Below are 17,899 nucleotides of genomic sequence, written 5' to 3' on the forward strand. Positions count from 1 at the left end.
ACACACGGTTACATCCTGAAGATGCTGCAGCCCCTGCAGCAAGGCTGAACCAATGACAAACAATAGAGATTACCCTGGCAGGGCAGTAGTGCCTATCGTGTGATACTCTTATATAGTACCTATAACGACAGCACAAACAGTTACATCTTCAAGATGCTGCATCCCCTGCAGCATTCTAATTTTCATGCAGTGCCTAATAATCTTTTGTTACATCTAATTTAGCTAATATAGTGTGATTGCTGCTAGCCTGCAGAGGTTAATAGACTGCTGAGAATTACCTTCACATGTTACCAATGCAATTTCATAGCAAGTATGTAAATATTCATATTTGCAAAGGTCATGAATTAAAATGTGATTGCCAATTTAAGATCTTGGCCAGTATGTTTGTCTTTTCTTCCTCTTTATCTCTCATGTTAACATCAAACAGGATGGAGTAATTAATCATTCTTTTGCTTTATTTTCCCTGATGATATAAACGCTTTTAGCAGAAGAAAACATGACTTAATGAGAAAAATGCAAAAACTATATAAAAAAAAATCCTTTAAAAAAAAAATGGATTCTTTTAAACTTAAACATTTTACCTAGTAAATGATTTATTAACTGTATACAACAAACAAAAGATATAGTAACTGATAGTGTTCTAGCTGTTTTTTTAAGGTTTTTCACAAGACTTTTCACAACATTGGATAATATATATAGACAATAAACATTTTGCACATTAGCAAATGACAACAAGCAAGCCACAAAGCATAAGGTACAAAAATAAATCACAAATAACTACAACCCCCCCCCTTGGAAAAAAGGGGGTTGGAGGGAATGGAATTTCCCACAATACCTCTTTTTAATGATTATCAGAGATTTATCATATTTAACCACACAGGAAGCTCATTAAATTCCAACTTTACTTTGTCAATTAACCCATAACTTTTTTTCCTTTTTTTCTCAGCATAAAGTGTCTTGGTACCTTTCCCTCCAGTCAATGGTTTAATCAACAAATTCTACATAGTTTGTCGGGAAAAATCCACTTTTGCCGTTAATTTCTCCCTCCAGCCAGTTCTCATCGATTTCTGCTGTGCATGAGATGATGTCACCTTCACTGAAGCCTAATTCACCCTCGTTTTCCGGTTCAAAGTCGTACAATGCTTTCACTTTGCGTTGTCCAGACTTCTCTGCAGTTGCTGTTGAAAATGTAACATGAAGATAAGATTCGGGATGTGAGGATAAGGGGAATAAGAAAGAAAGAAAGCCTATTTCGATAGTTAGCAAGCCACAGTTATCTCCGGGAAGAATTAAGCTTCTGTGCAATACAGTACATACGGGAACTATGGGGAAACCAAGGAAAAACCAGCTCTTACAACTGGCCATAATAGAATAGTTCTTGAAGTTACAGTATGCTACTAAAACGTCATAAAATTGCAAATATGATATCAAAAATGTAAAAAAAGGATTTAACTATTCTTTGCACTATAAGTGTTGATAACTTTTCATTGAGAAATCTGTATACGGTCAATTGAGGAGGGGTGTGTAATGACAAAATGGTAGTGATAATTTGTAACCTTTAACGTAGGATAATTATATGTTCAAAGATTTTTCCACTTTTTCTTTTCCCCAACAGAATCTGCAATTTCTGTTTACTTCCAAAGTGTTTGGTAACCCTCCACACTCTCTGGGCAACACTAGAAGTTGGTGATGGCGCCCTCTGTAAATACCAGGGTTGTACTTAATGTGGTCGTCTTACACATCTGACCATGATTTGCCAGTGATTATACAAGCTTCTATGACAAGATGTACTTACCAGCTGTAGCAGCGTTATCAGAGCTATCGTCAGAGAGCTGACCGTTACTAGGGCTCTTACTGATCTGTTTGGGTTTAACGTAGGTCCGCTCACTTTTAGGTCTGTTTGAAGCCTGGGAGACTCTGTTACATGATTAGAACAAAGATATTTTGTGAACCATTCTGGCATAAATCAATTCAATTTATTACCACCACCCTGACCAACCTCTCACAATACTGTTCCCATCTCACTCTCTCTGCTTCAACTACGTAAAGTTATCAAACCATCTATCTGTCAACGATCTTAGCTATTCTATTCATAAATGCAATATGCCAAGAATCGAGCCATCCCACTATGTAACAGACAATGCACCTAACCTATTTTGCATTCAATCACTGGGTTCGGAGTGGTCATTAACTGTTAACGGGGACACAACCCAACCATTAACTGTTAACGGGGACACAACCCAACCATTAACTGTTAACGGGGACACAACCCAAGCATTGACTGTTAACGGGGACACAACCCAACCATTAACTGTTTACGGGCACAACCATTAACTGTTAACGGGGACATCACAACCATTGACTGTTAACTGGGACACAACCCAACCATTGACTGTTAAGCCCCCGGGGACACAACCCAACCATAAACTGTTAACGGGGACACAACCCAACCATAAACTGTTAACGGGGACACGACCCAACCATTAACTGTTAACGGGGACACAACCCAATCATTAACTCTTAACAGGGACACAACCCAACCATCTTTAGTTCATGTGACAGAGACCATTATGAAGAACAAACCTCCCCCCCTCCAGATAGATCAGAAAAATCTGCTCCGTTTGGGAGATATCCTACTTTGAAAGTCATGTCTGGGGGCTGTCGTTTTGTAAATCTGTGACATCATAGTGTCACTAGGATCTTCAACCTTTTACTCTCTCTTTGTTTTTCTTTTCATATTTTTAAGGTAAACTGTTAACTAGTGTGTGAACACTGAAACCAATGATATCATCATTGGACTTTGTTCAGGGGTTCCCCTTTTTCTTTTGTTTAATTCAGCATGAGCAAAACCCAACTCAATAACAGAAAACAATCATGGTAATAAATGAAGAAGAACATAACACAATTATGTACATGTGGGTCCACTGGCAGATCCAGGGCCTTTGTTTGGGAGGGGCCAAAGTGGCATTAGAGTGATATGGGGGTCTAAGGGGAGGGGGTTCCCCCTCCCCTTTGGAAAATTTTCTATTTCTGAATGCCCTCAGATGCAATTTGGTGCGACAAAAGTGTACAATGGTGATGTTAATTTACTTCTAAAAAAATGTTTCCCAGGTGTAATTTTCTAAAATATTTATAAAACAAAGTTGAGATCATCTTTCTCAAGAAATTTGATTTCTCATAGGTTATAAATTTCTTACAACCAGCCAGTAACTGCAAAATGGTGTTAAACTGTAAATCCTCATGCTCATACATTTACATAGCTCCCAACTGTTGAGAAGGCATATGCTGGTCCATGCCATGAATCGCCGTCCTGGGGGAGGGGTATAAGGGGAGGGGGTGTCCCCCTCCCCTTTTGATTTTTTTTGGAATCCTGGTGATGCCTACATGTAAAATGGTGGCACTTAGATAGGCTTTTGTCACCCAAAATTTTCTGAGAAATATGCATTTTTTTGTGTGCAACATCAATAAATTGAATAGTAGGTGATAATTCATTCTTTCCCGTGGCATGAAAATGTTCGCTGCTCGCCCCAATGAAAAGAAATATAGGCTAATTTGAGGTTCAAATGATGCTGTAAAGGAGGTTTTATACTCTATTATGCTAAATGCTAAAGAAATGATGGTTGCTAGGTCAAGATTTGATGCAAATATTTTTATGTATACTTGACAATTACAATGCATTTTTTTTGGACGCTTGTGTGAGTCAGCGGGTTTGGGTGTTAGAATGCAAGTCTAATTCCCTGGAATTGCGGGTCAGTTGGGAGCTCTGCATTTAATTTTAAACCAGAAAACGAAAAGGTTTAGACTTGTCTACCACTGCTATTCCTCTCGATTTTTTTAATTTCCAATCATATGATTTAGCGGATGTTCGACAACACTTTTTGGCTCACCTTTGGGGGGCCATGGCCCCCCTTGGCCCCCCCCTTGGATCCGCCAGTGTGTGGGTCACATATCATATTTAGACTTTATCAAGTCTTCAGCCTAATGTAAGGTGACCAGGCGTCCCCGATTACAATGTGCTGTCCCCGATAAACAAGTGTCACCGAAAATGTCCCGATTTGTCAAAATGTTTAGGAATTTCGAAAATATCCCACATTATTAGTAAAATAATTGTAAAAACAAAATTTAGTCAAGTGTGCAGTCGCAGAACGGAACTAACCAGTATTTCAAATGGGCCAGTGTAAAGTGGAAACACTGTTAAAATATATTCAGATCGATCTAGCCTAGCACTCTTTCGTAAAGTAAGTAAATTTCATCTAAGAAAGAGCTACATTTTTGAAAGTAAAATTGATCACCATTTTACATCTACAGTAAGCACCTTAGGCACTTGAAAATTTTCCACACCCCCTCCCCTTAAACCCCTCCCCATATCAGTCACGCAATAAATGTCCCTGATTCCTGTCAGGAATATATGGTCACCTTAGCCTAATGTGTGAACACATATGAAATCTGTGGTGTATCAGATATGAAGAAACGTATCTTTCACCGCTGTTTGGTGCACACAACAGGTATGTCTATCACATAGACAAACAATGATGGTGGTTGGGTTTGTGTTTCCTTTAAGGCCAATAACCAGCATTAACTGGACCTATTTGCACCAGGAAGAAAATACATTCACCTACATTCCACCTCAAATTTAAGTCACAACATTCATTAATGTTTCTCCCCTCCCTTTCTCCCTCCACAAAGTTGTACCTCTTCCTATACCTCAAAGTCCCCCCCCCCCCGCCCACCCTCTTTCAGTAGTTACCTGTCCTCTAACGTCTCGTGCAGACTCTCCAATAGATCAACATTCTGCCGATGAAACTCTAGCTGATATTCAACTAAGGCGAGTAGTTGCCCCACTTGTTCTACCTGCATCGATAATATGCAAGAAAAATAAAAGACAAACAAGTATATTTAAAACATCAATTTGTTTGATGAAGAAAAGATGGCATTCAAGTTTTTTGTCAACAATTGAGCTTAAATCATTCTTCTCCCAATCTCCCCAAATGCCCCCAATCCCCAATTTCTATTACATTTCCCTTCTGTTTCAACTATGTAAATGTAAAAGATCCTTCAATAATAATAGCCCTGCCTGTAATGCATGCTTGTCACAGGCCATACAATATTTGAGTACTAGAGACCTCCTTCTGTACAACAGATCAAATATTAACAATTACAAGATTACATCACCCAAGAAGAGATAATCATATATTATTGGTCAATCACATGTTTTTCCAAAGCCAAGGATCTACAGTTCCACACAATGCTAAGATGTGACGTGTTTTAAAACCAAAAACTCTTCCTGTACCTTAACATTGCCCTCACCTTACACAAACCTCCCCCCTCCCCCTCCCCAAAATCATCTGATCCATCACTTACGTCATTTTCGAGGAGATTCCTCATTCCATCTTCAGCTAAGTCACGAGACTCTTCAAACTTTTCTTCCGCAAGCACTATCTCTTCCTGTGTGACGTTGGAACCTACAAAACAACCACACAACATAGACCACAATTGATTTGAAAGAACATGTTGCTTTTCAAAAAAAAGTGGGAGGAAAAAAGGTAATTAGGCCCGCAAATAGAGACAGAAAATAACATAGATATAATTTCACAGGTAAATAACATTCCACCATTTTTTTATTCCTTTGCTTGCTTTAAATTTTGGAAATTCCAAAACTTACCAGGATTGGATATATTATCTCCACTCTCAGCACTCTTTCCAGTGTTTCTACGGTGAACTGGAAACCCTTTTGACACTCTACACACTTAGCAATCGGTCAGCACCGATCAATACCAATCCTCACGCTACCACCCAAAGTGTGTGGGAGTGTTGTGTTCGTCCGAGTGGACCCTTGATATTTATTCGAATCTGCCTTCTGGTGTTTTTGATTTACAGTTTACTGTCAATTAACAAGACTGCAAACGTTTTTACCTTCAAGTGAACAGAACTTTGGCATCCACAACACATCAAGATATATAGTGTATTCAAATACCTACCATTCTCCATAATTCATTTTCTGCAGCCTAATCTGCACTTACTGCTTAGTTGTTACCATGCAAAACAAACATTAAAACAAAAGAGGCTATTTCTGGTCTATGGTATCATCACAACTTAGAAGAATCTCTTCTTCCAAGATATTTATAAAGAGAGTCAAACAGTTTGTTAAAAAAACCAATGTAAAAGTACTTGCAGCATGCCATAGAATGAATTGAAGCAAAGATCATTGTAATGAAAGCAGTACTTTGTATTGCATTCCCCAAAGTAACGTTCAGTATTCATCTCAATTTTCAATTATTATTATTATTATTTTTTTGTATGTTTAAAGCAGCTTGTTTTTCGGCAAGTTTATCAAAATCCACAAAGGGTTATTAAGAACTAATCCACGTTTCTCCTTCTTTTTTTTCATTTTTTTTGGTTAATAATCATGAGTTACCAAATAATTTGGAATACCTTCAATTCTGAACATTTCATAGCCAAGACACTGTGTCAGAAAAACTTAGAAAATCCTTTCACATGCAAAAGCAAAATCTGTCCTTTTTAATTTTTTTCTTTTTTCAAACTTTTTTTTTATTTAAATTTTTCCCTGCATTTTCCACAACTAAACACTCAACTAGTGTTAAGCTAATGAGTTGCAATCTTACAGAATTCTAGTGACAAATCTGCTGAAATTAACTCACAAAAGAAATAATAATAATAATAATACAAAAAGGCTGTTTGATGGTAACATGTGGATTTTCTTCATTTTCTTATATTCCTTATTTTTTTTAAAGCAAGAAGCAATGTTAATATGTTAGTGTTAAGATGTCAGTGTTAAAAACCAAGATTCAATGACATTAAATGGAATATTTACTACTCGAACTCTGATAGTTACCAGAGACACTATGTTTAGATGAAGAATAACTGAAATTAGCAACGCTATGTAGAAGGGGTAAAAAGTAAGTAAAATAATTTGGCTTTTATTATTCTCATTAAACACTCATTAAAGACATATAATTTAATGCAATATATTATTAGTAAATGCCACAATAAAAATAAATATTTGTGTACATAGTGTGCATAATATAAATATACAAACTAAACCACTTTAAGCAACATTAACTACGATAACATTAGTTCATAGATTCATCTAAATATGACCTTCTTAAGATGGTTTCTCTCACCAGCCTGTACAGTAACTGACGTTTGTTGTAATTATGGCAATCGAGAGCTTGATTTTTAAGCCAGTAGATATTTTGAAGCATTGACATTTCTTGGCAAGCAGCTAAAACTTGTGAAATCCTAGGCCTGGTTAGACAGATGAAATCAATCTCGGATGTGTATCCTTACTGTACATACATAACAAGCAACTGCAAGCACTATGTGCAAAGCAAGCAAGGTTTTCATATTCAACAAATGTGAGATTTTTGTGCTTTACCGCACCCTCCTCCCCTCCCCTTCCCACCTCCCCCTCCCGCAGAAGAAAATCACTGGCATACAGAATAATTCCTACTGTGCAGTACATAAAAATATAATATTAATATGCAGTACCACTTAAACAGTAATAAAAACTCTTCAACATCACTTCAAAAGTTGCAAAATATGGCACTCTTTTGCATTCAAGCAACCTCCATTTTACTGAACTCCTGAAAGGAGAGGGGACACCAATCAGCATTCAAAATATCTAACTATGTAGGAGCAGCTAATGTACTGTTATTAAAACTGTCGATTGTAGTGGGTCTTTAGGTAGCGGACAAAACTGGCATACATCAATATATGTGGGATATAATTTGGGAGGGTTTGACAGACCAACTTCTAAGAAGAGAATGTTCAAAGTGTCATCTTGTACCCAACAATGCCTTAGACGGAAATTTATCCTTTTTGTCAACTATTCCAAAAGAATCCTTGGTCCTTGTCATTGTTGTCAAGAAGAGATTAATCATATTTATTGATCCTTGTTACTGTCCTCGAGAAAAGCTTAATCCTATTTATGGATCCTTGTCACTGTTGTCGAGAAGAGATTAATCCTATTTATTGATCTTTGTCACTGTTTTCGAGAAGAGATTAATCCTATTTATTGATCTTTGTCACTGCTGTCTAAAAGAGATTAATCCTATTTATTGATCCTTGTCACTGTTGTCAAGAACAGATTCATCCTATTTATTGATCCTTGTCACTGTGCTCCATAAAAGCTTCATCCTATTTTTTGATCCTTGTCACTGTTGTCGAGAAGAGATTAATCCTATTTATTGATCCTTGTCACTGTTGTCGAGAAGAAATTAATCCTATTTATTGATCCTTGTCACTGTTGTCAAGAACAGATTAATCCTATTTATTGATCCTTTTCACTGTTGTCAAGAAGAGATTAATCCTATTTATTGATCCTTGTCACTGTTGTCGAGAAGAGACTATCCTATTTATTGATCCTTGTCACTGTTGTCTAAAAGAGATTAATCCTATATATTGATCCTTGTCACTGTTGTCGAAAGGAGACTATCCTATTTATTGATCCTTGTCACTGTTGTTTGAAAGAGACTAATCCTACTTATTGATCCTTGTCACTGTTGTCTAAAAGAGACTGATCCTATTTATTGATCCTTGTCACAGTTGTCTAAAAGAGACTTATCCTATTTATTGATCCTTGTCACTGTTGTCGAGAGGAGACTATCCTATTTATTGATCCTTGTCACTGTTGTCTAAAAGAGACTGATCCTATTTATTGATCCTTGTCACTGTTGTCGAGAAGAGACTATCCTATTTATTGATCCTTGTCACTGTTGTCTAAAAGAGATTAATCCTATATATTGATCCTTGTCACTGTTGTCGAAAGGAGACTATCCTATTTATTGATCCTTGTCACTGTTGTTTGAAAGAGACTAATCCTACTTATTGATCCTTGTCACTGTTGTCTAAAAGAGACTGATCCTATTTATTGATCCTTGTCACAGTTGTCTAAAAGAGACTTATCCTATTTATTGATCCTTGTCACTGTTGTCGAGAGGAGACTATCCTATTTATTGATCCTTGTCACTGTTGTCTAAAAGAGACTGATCCTATTTATTGATCCTTGTCACTGTTGTCTAAAGAGACTTATCCTATTTATTGATCCTTGTCACTGTTGTCTAGAAGAGCTTAATCCTATTCATTGACTCTTGTCACTGTTGTCGAGAACAGCTTAATCCTCTTTATTGATCCTTGTCACCAATTCTTTGTTCTGTGGTATTTACTTGCTGAGAATTTACAAGAACTAACTATAATAGAATAAGGCAAATAACAGGAGGAAAACAAAGGGATATGTTTACTGAAAGTTAATTCAAATACACTGGATAGTTTGAGATTTTACATGCAGGTAGTAAAATATGTGTTAGGTGATGTTAATAGCAAAACTGATATATAGCATGCTTATAAGTTGTTAAACATTGACATAAGATTAAGGTAAGTACCAACACAGATATTAAAATACAACCCTGATGTATATATTTTATGTAAATAATCAAGTTTTTTATGAAAACTAAACTTGGGAAAGGCAAATTTTTTTGCACCTTTAGGAAGTTCAGTTTTTATCCCATTTGCTACAAAAAAAGTTCAGCCAAACGCAATAATTGCTGACTGCAACAGAAATTTGCTGTTTTATTAATTTATTTTTGTGCTCTTTGCGCTGCATTATAGATTAATACGCTACCCATCTCATGATTTGAAATAAATGTTTAAAACAAAATTCTGATGAAATTTAATATGCACACACCAATACATATAACTCACACCCATAACAGTTAACTCAACAAAAAGACAACTCTGGCCAAAGTAGTGTTCCATTTTTATCGACAGTATTAAAAATGAAACTTCCAACTTTCGAAAGCTAATTCATTAAATCCCACAAAGGGATATAATTCATAAGAGTTACAAGAGTTAATGTACATTAATAAAACCTGATATTAATATGGACGGAAAAAAGTTTCAGTTTTGTGATTCATTTTTCCTTCTTTTTATATTTTTGCTTGTTTTTTTTGTAAACAGAAAGTGGTTTCATGTTATTGCCACTGGGGCACTTAACAAGCCAATTAAATTTTAATTAATTACCTCTCTTAGAGACGGGACTTTATATGGTTTTATCGGTTTTAAATCCTATCAAATTTCAGTTGCGTGGTATTACATAAAATAAGTTTACTGACTTCCTGCATAATACACAAATGCTGCTATTTTTTATTCCCATTTTTTCCTCCGTTATCTGTTATAAGTTTTATGACATTAAGATACTGTGTCTTCTGGACACCAATTTGCTTTATTACTGTAAAAACAGGAATCCTACCCTTTTAATTCTATATCTTTTGCAAGCAACCAAAACGTGTCCCTGGAAACAGCGAATATGATCACATTTATGTTCAGAGGTAAGCCACCTTCCACTTGTTGTATAGCTGAATGGAAAGACCAATCTTACATAATAGTCTTAAAAACTGTTTCTTTCATGGCATACATAGATTTGGTAGCAAGTAATAAATCGGCTGGCATGGAATAACTACAGTACTACATACTATGCACAATAGACAAACTCATGTACAAATGTATACAGGAGCTTTCATGCCAAATGACTTTCAATTATTTTGTTGTATTTAATGATAAGCAAATCCCACCCACCCCTCCCCCCCCCCCCCCCGATCATAAAGCAGCAATTTAACTGCTTTGCAAATGTTCAGGGCAATCTTGTTCCAGTAATAATATTCATAAATGACAATTGACATTAGATGTGGTTTATATCAGTGGCTCATTCAAGCTCTCATAGAACCAATTGTTAATTCCAGACTTCAATTATTCAAATCAAACATACAGAAACTGCAGCAAGATATGTGCACAGTAATCTGGATATAAATTGATCGAGCAGGAGGGCTGAAATTATTAATTTTCACTTATAAATAAACAATCATTTCAAGTCATGATTGCAATCACTTTCAAGTCATAATCCCAAAAGAAATTTTCTAGATGAACAACTAAGTTGTTTTTTTTAAATCACAACAAAATTATGAAGAGAAAAAAAAGGTTGAAAAAAAATTAAAATATGAATTTTCTACACAACCATGTGACAAAATAATCCTACTTGAGCAAGAAGAATACCAGCCACCGAGGTACTGTATTAAAGGGAACAAACCTTAGGACAATAAGACATTGCTAATTAAAATAAAAAAATTAAAACAAATTACTCTACATCAGCAGAACGGAAATAAATTATGAAATTTCATAAAAACACCAAATGGCACATTTCTTTCTCTCATGAGATTGCAGTTAAAATTTGATGCAGGACAAAACTAGCAATTTACATAAATTTAACAGTCAAACGATTAAAGCATTTATGCTGTTGCAATGATTTTAAAGTGCTTTATTTGGATGGGGGAGTGGGGAGCGGGTAAGTGCCCTCATTTACCTATCTAAGACAAATATTTAAAATTACAAAGAACATCAGTACCAAATGTAATGAATTAACTTGCTTTAATTCTGATGAATTTATCTTATTTTGGTCAATTTCAAGTTTGATGAATGAAATCTGTGAAAATTAGTACTGAATGCAAAAATCATACAAAATCTCATTCCATGGGTCAAGGGTCTCATGTGTAGGCAGGAATGTTTTAATGTTCTAACTTTTGCCCATTCATTTTCTAAACTTGGGTGTGTTGTAATGTCAATTAGGAATTGAATGAATTTCAATCAATTAAAGGGATGGAGTACACATGGGGGAAAACTAAAGCAGTTTCTGTCGTGTTCAAAAAGTAATATACATCAAAAATAGTATTAAATGTTAATTTCTACCAAACAAAAAAAGTTACATTTCATTATTTTATTTTTTTAGGTTTACTGGAATTTCAACGTAAAGGGTTTAAAATTTCATTAATAGAAGGTCCAATCATTAAAACCTTTCATTGATATTTAATGACTTATGTCAGTAACTACTGGTTACTTGCACACTTGGCATTTGACAACAACTTTTATTATTTCAAGAACTTATCAAAAACATCTTGTTCTATCTAATCTATAGCTATTACCCTTGTAGTATTCATCAGTTCTGTGTATTTCTATACTGAACAACGGATACAGGTTATTTTAAAACTCCAAATTTGTATTTTTAATTAAAAGTTTACTTTGCTCACGGTGATCTTCGGTGTGTGAAGTCTTTCTTAATTGCACACAAAAGAAAATCTTTCCTTCCCTTGAAATTGGCATCCATAGATTTAGTGACATAATCAATTTAATAAAGGTCATGCTATTGAAAACTGAAGTGACTAATACACAGATGTGATGCTAATTTTCATATCAACTATTTTTTAATTTACCTCTTAATCCAGTCAAATTATTCACAAGTTCCAGTTTCAGACTGAACTTATCATTCTATTAAATTTAGTTTGTCTCCTCACCCCCCCTCACACACACCCCTCAACCCCACCCCCCCCCTCACCCCCCCCCCATCCAAACACCCCAAACATCCTTACAAAGAACATTAGTCAAGTTTAATATATTATATTCTAAATATTATTTCTCTATGTATAAACAATATGGTTAATATCTGAGGGAGGGTTTCAGTTCCAAGTGATAAAATCAGTCACATTCATAAAACACAGACCATTTTCTAGATCGGGGAGGAAGGGGGGAGGGAGAGAGAGAGAGGGAGGGGGAGGGAGGGGGTACACTTCATGACATGGAAAACTGAAATACATGATAAAAGATTTCTCTCATGCAAAGATGGTGATACGTACTCTCTGTTCACGAGCAAGCAGGAGATCATGGCAGATGTTGAAAGACGGAGAATTGAGAAATAATTAGCCACAATTTTAAGTTACTTTACATTAAATGATTTCCCTTCATTGATCATTCCAAAAAACCATCCTAGTGCAGATACTGTACATACAGACATAACTACTCAGGTACACACATAAATTCACAACGTCGCAGCAAATTATGAAATGGTTACGACAAAAGAGTATTTAATTTGAAATAACTGTCCACTGTCCTCCATTGCTCAAATTACCAGCCCTTACAAACTATCGTAATGTATACAAACGTTTCGGGAAGATCACATGTAGATTTATCGGCTAATTATAAATACACACCTCCCATGTTGATATGCTTCAGTGTTCACAAGCATTATCTACGAAACAAAACACACCACCATCCCCTACCCCACGCCAACACACCCCTCCTGTCCCTTTCATATTCCACTAACGTGAAAGTGTGTTGACAGCTGTTCATAAACGTATTTACAAATGCCTCTCTTATTGCAGTTACCTGAGAACACATGTCTGTAATCTACTTTGCAAGCAAACTACATGTATACCTGCTAAAAAAAAAATAAAAAACCATCTTCCTTTTTCCCCCTCCCCAAACTTGTTCCCAAAAAAAAAAGCAACTTAACATCAATGCTTGTGTTTCCTTATACAACCTCACTGATAATAATATGTCACAGAGCCAACTACATCTTACCTCAAAATTGGCATCATCTGAAAAAATTACCTGCTCAGCAGTTAAATTCCACACAGACAAAGTAAAATTCAGCAGAGAATCAAATATGGGAGAGGGAAAGAGAGACCTAACATAGCTCCAATGGAGCTTGACTACTAAGGGCGCTGTCACACTGGTTCTAATGCAGTTGATCTGTATTGTTCGCAGATTTCTCAATCAAAGTAGCATGATTGAGTGAAGGGGGCTCACAGGCATGTGAACATTTTCAGATCAACTGACATACAGACACGCTGGGTGATTGACTAGTTCAAAGTTCCACTTACAAGGGCAGTTTGGATGAACACAAAATTTGCTTTAGAAAACACAGGTTAAGGTGCTCCAAACAATTACTCTGACTTCGAGTAAAGTAAATTTCAAAAGATCACTTTTTCAATACATTTGGTAGAAATTGTACATACATCAAGTCATCGACTCACGATACCGTTGCGATCTACAGGCTGAGAATGCAGCTTGTCCGGTTTTCACGGAAATAAATAGAATTCACATGAGAGCACCCTCTGCCAAATTTTTGAGGCGTGCATGGAGAGACCCATTAGAGTTGTTTGATGGATTTTTTAATCAGCCCAACAAACAACTGTGGAATCTCCATAGAATTCAAAGCTACAAGTAACAAATGAGAATGGAATGTACTTTTTGCCATCACAGTCAACAATTGCAGGATTTTCTCCCCTTGTACAACCCTATACAACTTGACAACTAAAACTCTCTGAGCGTTCCTTCTCGGTAAAGAAAATCTGCGACATGCTTCACCTCACAAAGTCAATGAAAATTTATATTTAATCCTTACACAAAACTCCCCTACAATTGTCTAATCCAAAACGGGACAGTACCACTTTTAAGTCGTTGACTGTAAATAGCAGGGACGAAAGCAACAATGCTACAGATGTTATTGTCACAAATTACAGACAAACTATGACAAAGCTGAAAATATTAGGTCTTGTAATGGAAGGGTTAGCCAGGATATGACAAACATGCAATTACTGGATCAAAGTAATCATAAAGTGAACAAAACAGAGGTGGTTACCCTGAATCATCAGAAACTTGGAAAAGGTAGAAATTATGGGATCATGAAACACAAATGGTTATGTAAATATTAAAAAAAAAGAACTGAGGCCGAAATGTAGTTAAACATTGTTATGACTTTACGAAAAAGAAACAAGTCTTTCCTTGAAATTTAGATTGACCTTTAGTTCATAGAAATAATAAATGTTCAGTTTATATCGACCAGAAAGAGATATTTCTTTTGACAGGTTGACCTGTTGGGATGTTATTACTCTTTCCTCTCTTATGATGTTTTTTCCAACAGTAATCAGCTTTTACTTCTACAGGGTGAAACATAGCGGTCAAAAGTATCATTCCACTGATCTGGCAATGCAGGGTGGTATTAATACCTACAGAAGGTTTCTGTCTATTTGAGTACTCAACAAGTTGACCCATATGTCATACTACTTGAAATATTAGTATGCAGCCAGTAATATAACCCAAGAAGAAGGAGTCTGACTACAAAGTGAATCAAACAATATCTCTCGAAAACATTCCAACAGAAGTAATTTTCAGAGACGGCAAAACCTGGGAATTTGCTAAACATCTGTTTCTTTCGTTTTACTCTAAAATTTGACAATATCATAAGAAAGCCGATCACTAGAGTGTAACCAATTCCTGAAAAACCAGAAACTTTCTTCAAAGAAGTAATCCACTCACCAAAGGTGTAAAAGTGTAGCCAAGATGAAAGAAAATGCCTGATCCCCAATTAATAATATCACTTTTATATTATGTCATAAGTTTAATACCCCACATTGCACCCTATGAGACCCCTGTGCAATACCATATGATCAACAGTGCATTAACATAAGTGAAACAAGCTATTACTAACCAAGGTCATCCAGATCAACCCAGTGCACAAATTTTAATTTTTTTTTTTGTGTGTTCCTGCAAATATTTCTACTTTATCAATCATTTTAGTTGATAAACAATTATTCCTCAAAATTAATTATACCACCAATCTACAGACTCCTCTTTAACATCGAGAGATTTTATAATCTGCCGTAGCCAAATAATCTGATATTTCAAACAATGTACACAAAGCAGATCTAACATGGACTAGAAATATAGAGACTGTACTCATCCAAAAAAACACCAGGAGGCTAAAATTTTCACATCCCTGATGTTTCCCCTCACACACTACCACCACACAAAATGGCAAAACTCCCTCTTTTGCTTCAAAAGGTTTAACTGATTTCATTGACAATACTCCTAGTATTCTATCTGCTCAGCCTACCAGCAACTGAAGATCACATGTCTTGTCACACTCAAACTGAATTGTCCTATGCCACGAACACATGATATATCAGTCGACACTACATAAATAGACATGCAGAATGTGTGTGATGGGTATTAAAGCCATTCTGCAACGTTGTATTTTTCACTTTCATAACGCAGCGAATGATAACAGAGCCCGTTTCGAACAAAGGCAATAATCAAAGTTTGGCAGTCAGTGCACTGTAGGCGACACATGCAGTGTTACTTTATGGTGGAGGGGTAAATTTGGAGAGATAAAATAAGAAAAAGGGTAAACTTTTGGGTAGGGGGGGGGAGGGAAGGAAACAAAATATATAAAGCAGTGGAGACTTAGAAACAAATGTATAATTACCTCCTGGTGGTGTGTGGTGATATGAAAAGTGAAAAAAAATTGGAGAGAAAAGGAAAGTGAGAGAATAAAAGCTTGTGATTAAATATCAAGACGTAACAACACAGCAAAAATCAAACGTAGGACAAGATGGTTAATAGTACACCCCATTAATAGGATGTAATATACCACAACTGCTTGTAGAGATCATACTTCAACTGCTACTGCCACAGATCAACAGAATCTTGGGAAAAATTGTTTGGTATTTGCATTTAAGTAATATTTCCATGACTGCAGTTGATTGCAAATAGAAAATAAAGGCCAGACAATTTCTCAATCTTTAGGTCAAAACCACATCCTCATAACATCTTGTAAGGTGAAGATATGAGGTTTTCAAATCTTGGTGGTTTTTTGTGAATGCACCAGGGCAGCGACAGATGTGAATGATGTCATCAAGGCAAATCAGTTGAAAAATGATGTTTTGTTTCTTTGTAAACTGAACTCACTTATCCACATACGATGATAACATTTTTGTTTTAAGTTTCATTTTGGTAAGTCAAGTCATAGGGAACATAGACAGCTAAGCAAACATTCCAAATTGTATCACACTTCACAGATAAATAAAACAGAAGATCATATCAAGAAAGAACGTCTTTCCGTGACAGTTTATGGGCAAGAGATTACTTGTTAAGCTTATTCCGTGCGATGTTTTCAAGAGAAGTAGTATTTGCTAAGGCAATGTTGTTATTGTTTATCAACCTTGCTTTGAAGATAGCTGCCAAGTCAAAATCAGAAAAAGAAATCCTCCCGCATAGCTCAGCTACCAGTAATGCAGAGGCCATGCAAGACATGGAAAGAATATTAATAATCCTATGCTCTCTAGTTTAGTTAAAACAGGGGGAAAAATGACCACTTAGTGCCCTTTAACAGTTTGACCAGGATAAATTGAGCCCTAGGGATTTAATTAAGACTCGTCCTGTCATTCCGTGATCTAATATTTATCAATGTTTGATATCTATAAGAGACTAGCATTAATCCGTTCACCCGGTTCAAGTGAAGATGATGAATTAAGAGAGGTATAACGACCATAGAAGTAGAAAGAGGAGACTGACTCACTTGCCGGCCAAGTACAGTTAGGCAAACTTGCAAACCCTGAAGCAAAGGCAATGCTGCATGCAGATTTTAAAGCAAAATTACAGTCACAGGGAAATAATGTGTACTTTCAATTTGTCTTTAAGACTTTAGGTATGTCGCCAGAACATTTCTGCCGTAAAGAAATAATAATTTGGTAGATTAAAAGCACCAATTAATCCAAACTAATCACTATTGTAAAAACTGTTGTCTTTAGGATCCACACTCAGGTATGGTTAATGTTATATATAAATTGGCATGTCACTCTCCTCCTATATCTATACCAAGGATGGACAGAGAAACGAGCACAAAGAATTGTTGAATTAAATCACGCTGCAACAACCACCAACCTTTGGCCTGCTTCCTCTTCTTTCCGTCGTAATCCAATCTTCTACTCTCCATCTTCTTACGGTGGTGCTAAAAAAACAAATTTCAAATTCACTGATAAATCCAAAACCACATTCCTCCTCTCTTTCTGATCTCGGTTTTAAAAAACTGTCAGAATTTACGGACCTCAGTTTCTACTTCACCATCGACAATCAGAACTACCTGCAGTAAAGCTAAATATGTCCCACTGCTTGCATGGTGAGAGTGTGTGGGTGTGGACCATGAGGGGGGAGGGGGGTGGGGAGAGAGAGAAGAGATTCATTTCATATGCTGACAGAAAATGAAGCGCATTGT

General features: G+C 36.1%; 1 protein-coding gene across 1 annotated transcript in view; it reads right to left on the bottom strand.

The window, feature by feature from the left end:
• Positions 1–368: 368 nt before the first annotated feature.
• The window catches only part of LOC139979100 (endophilin-A3-like), a 38,692-nt gene continuing 21,161 nt past the window's right edge, over positions 369–17,899 (bottom strand). The window contains exons 7-11 of the mRNA XM_071989768.1: positions 17,569–17,635; positions 5,362–5,462; positions 4,748–4,851; positions 1,796–1,917; positions 369–1,178 (exon numbers count right to left, since the gene is read on the bottom strand). Of these exons, the coding sequence (XP_071845869.1) occupies positions 985–1,178; positions 1,796–1,917; positions 4,748–4,851; positions 5,362–5,462; positions 17,569–17,635 (588 nt within the window). The 3' untranslated portion in view covers positions 369–984. The remainder of the gene's footprint in view (positions 1,179–1,795; positions 1,918–4,747; positions 4,852–5,361; positions 5,463–17,568; positions 17,636–17,899) is intronic.

Source organism: Apostichopus japonicus, chromosome 13 (genome assembly GCF_037975245.1).
Source record: "Apostichopus japonicus isolate 1M-3 chromosome 13, ASM3797524v1, whole genome shotgun sequence".
NCBI classification, from domain to species: Eukaryota; Metazoa; Echinodermata; class Holothuroidea; order Aspidochirotida; family Stichopodidae; genus Apostichopus; species Apostichopus japonicus.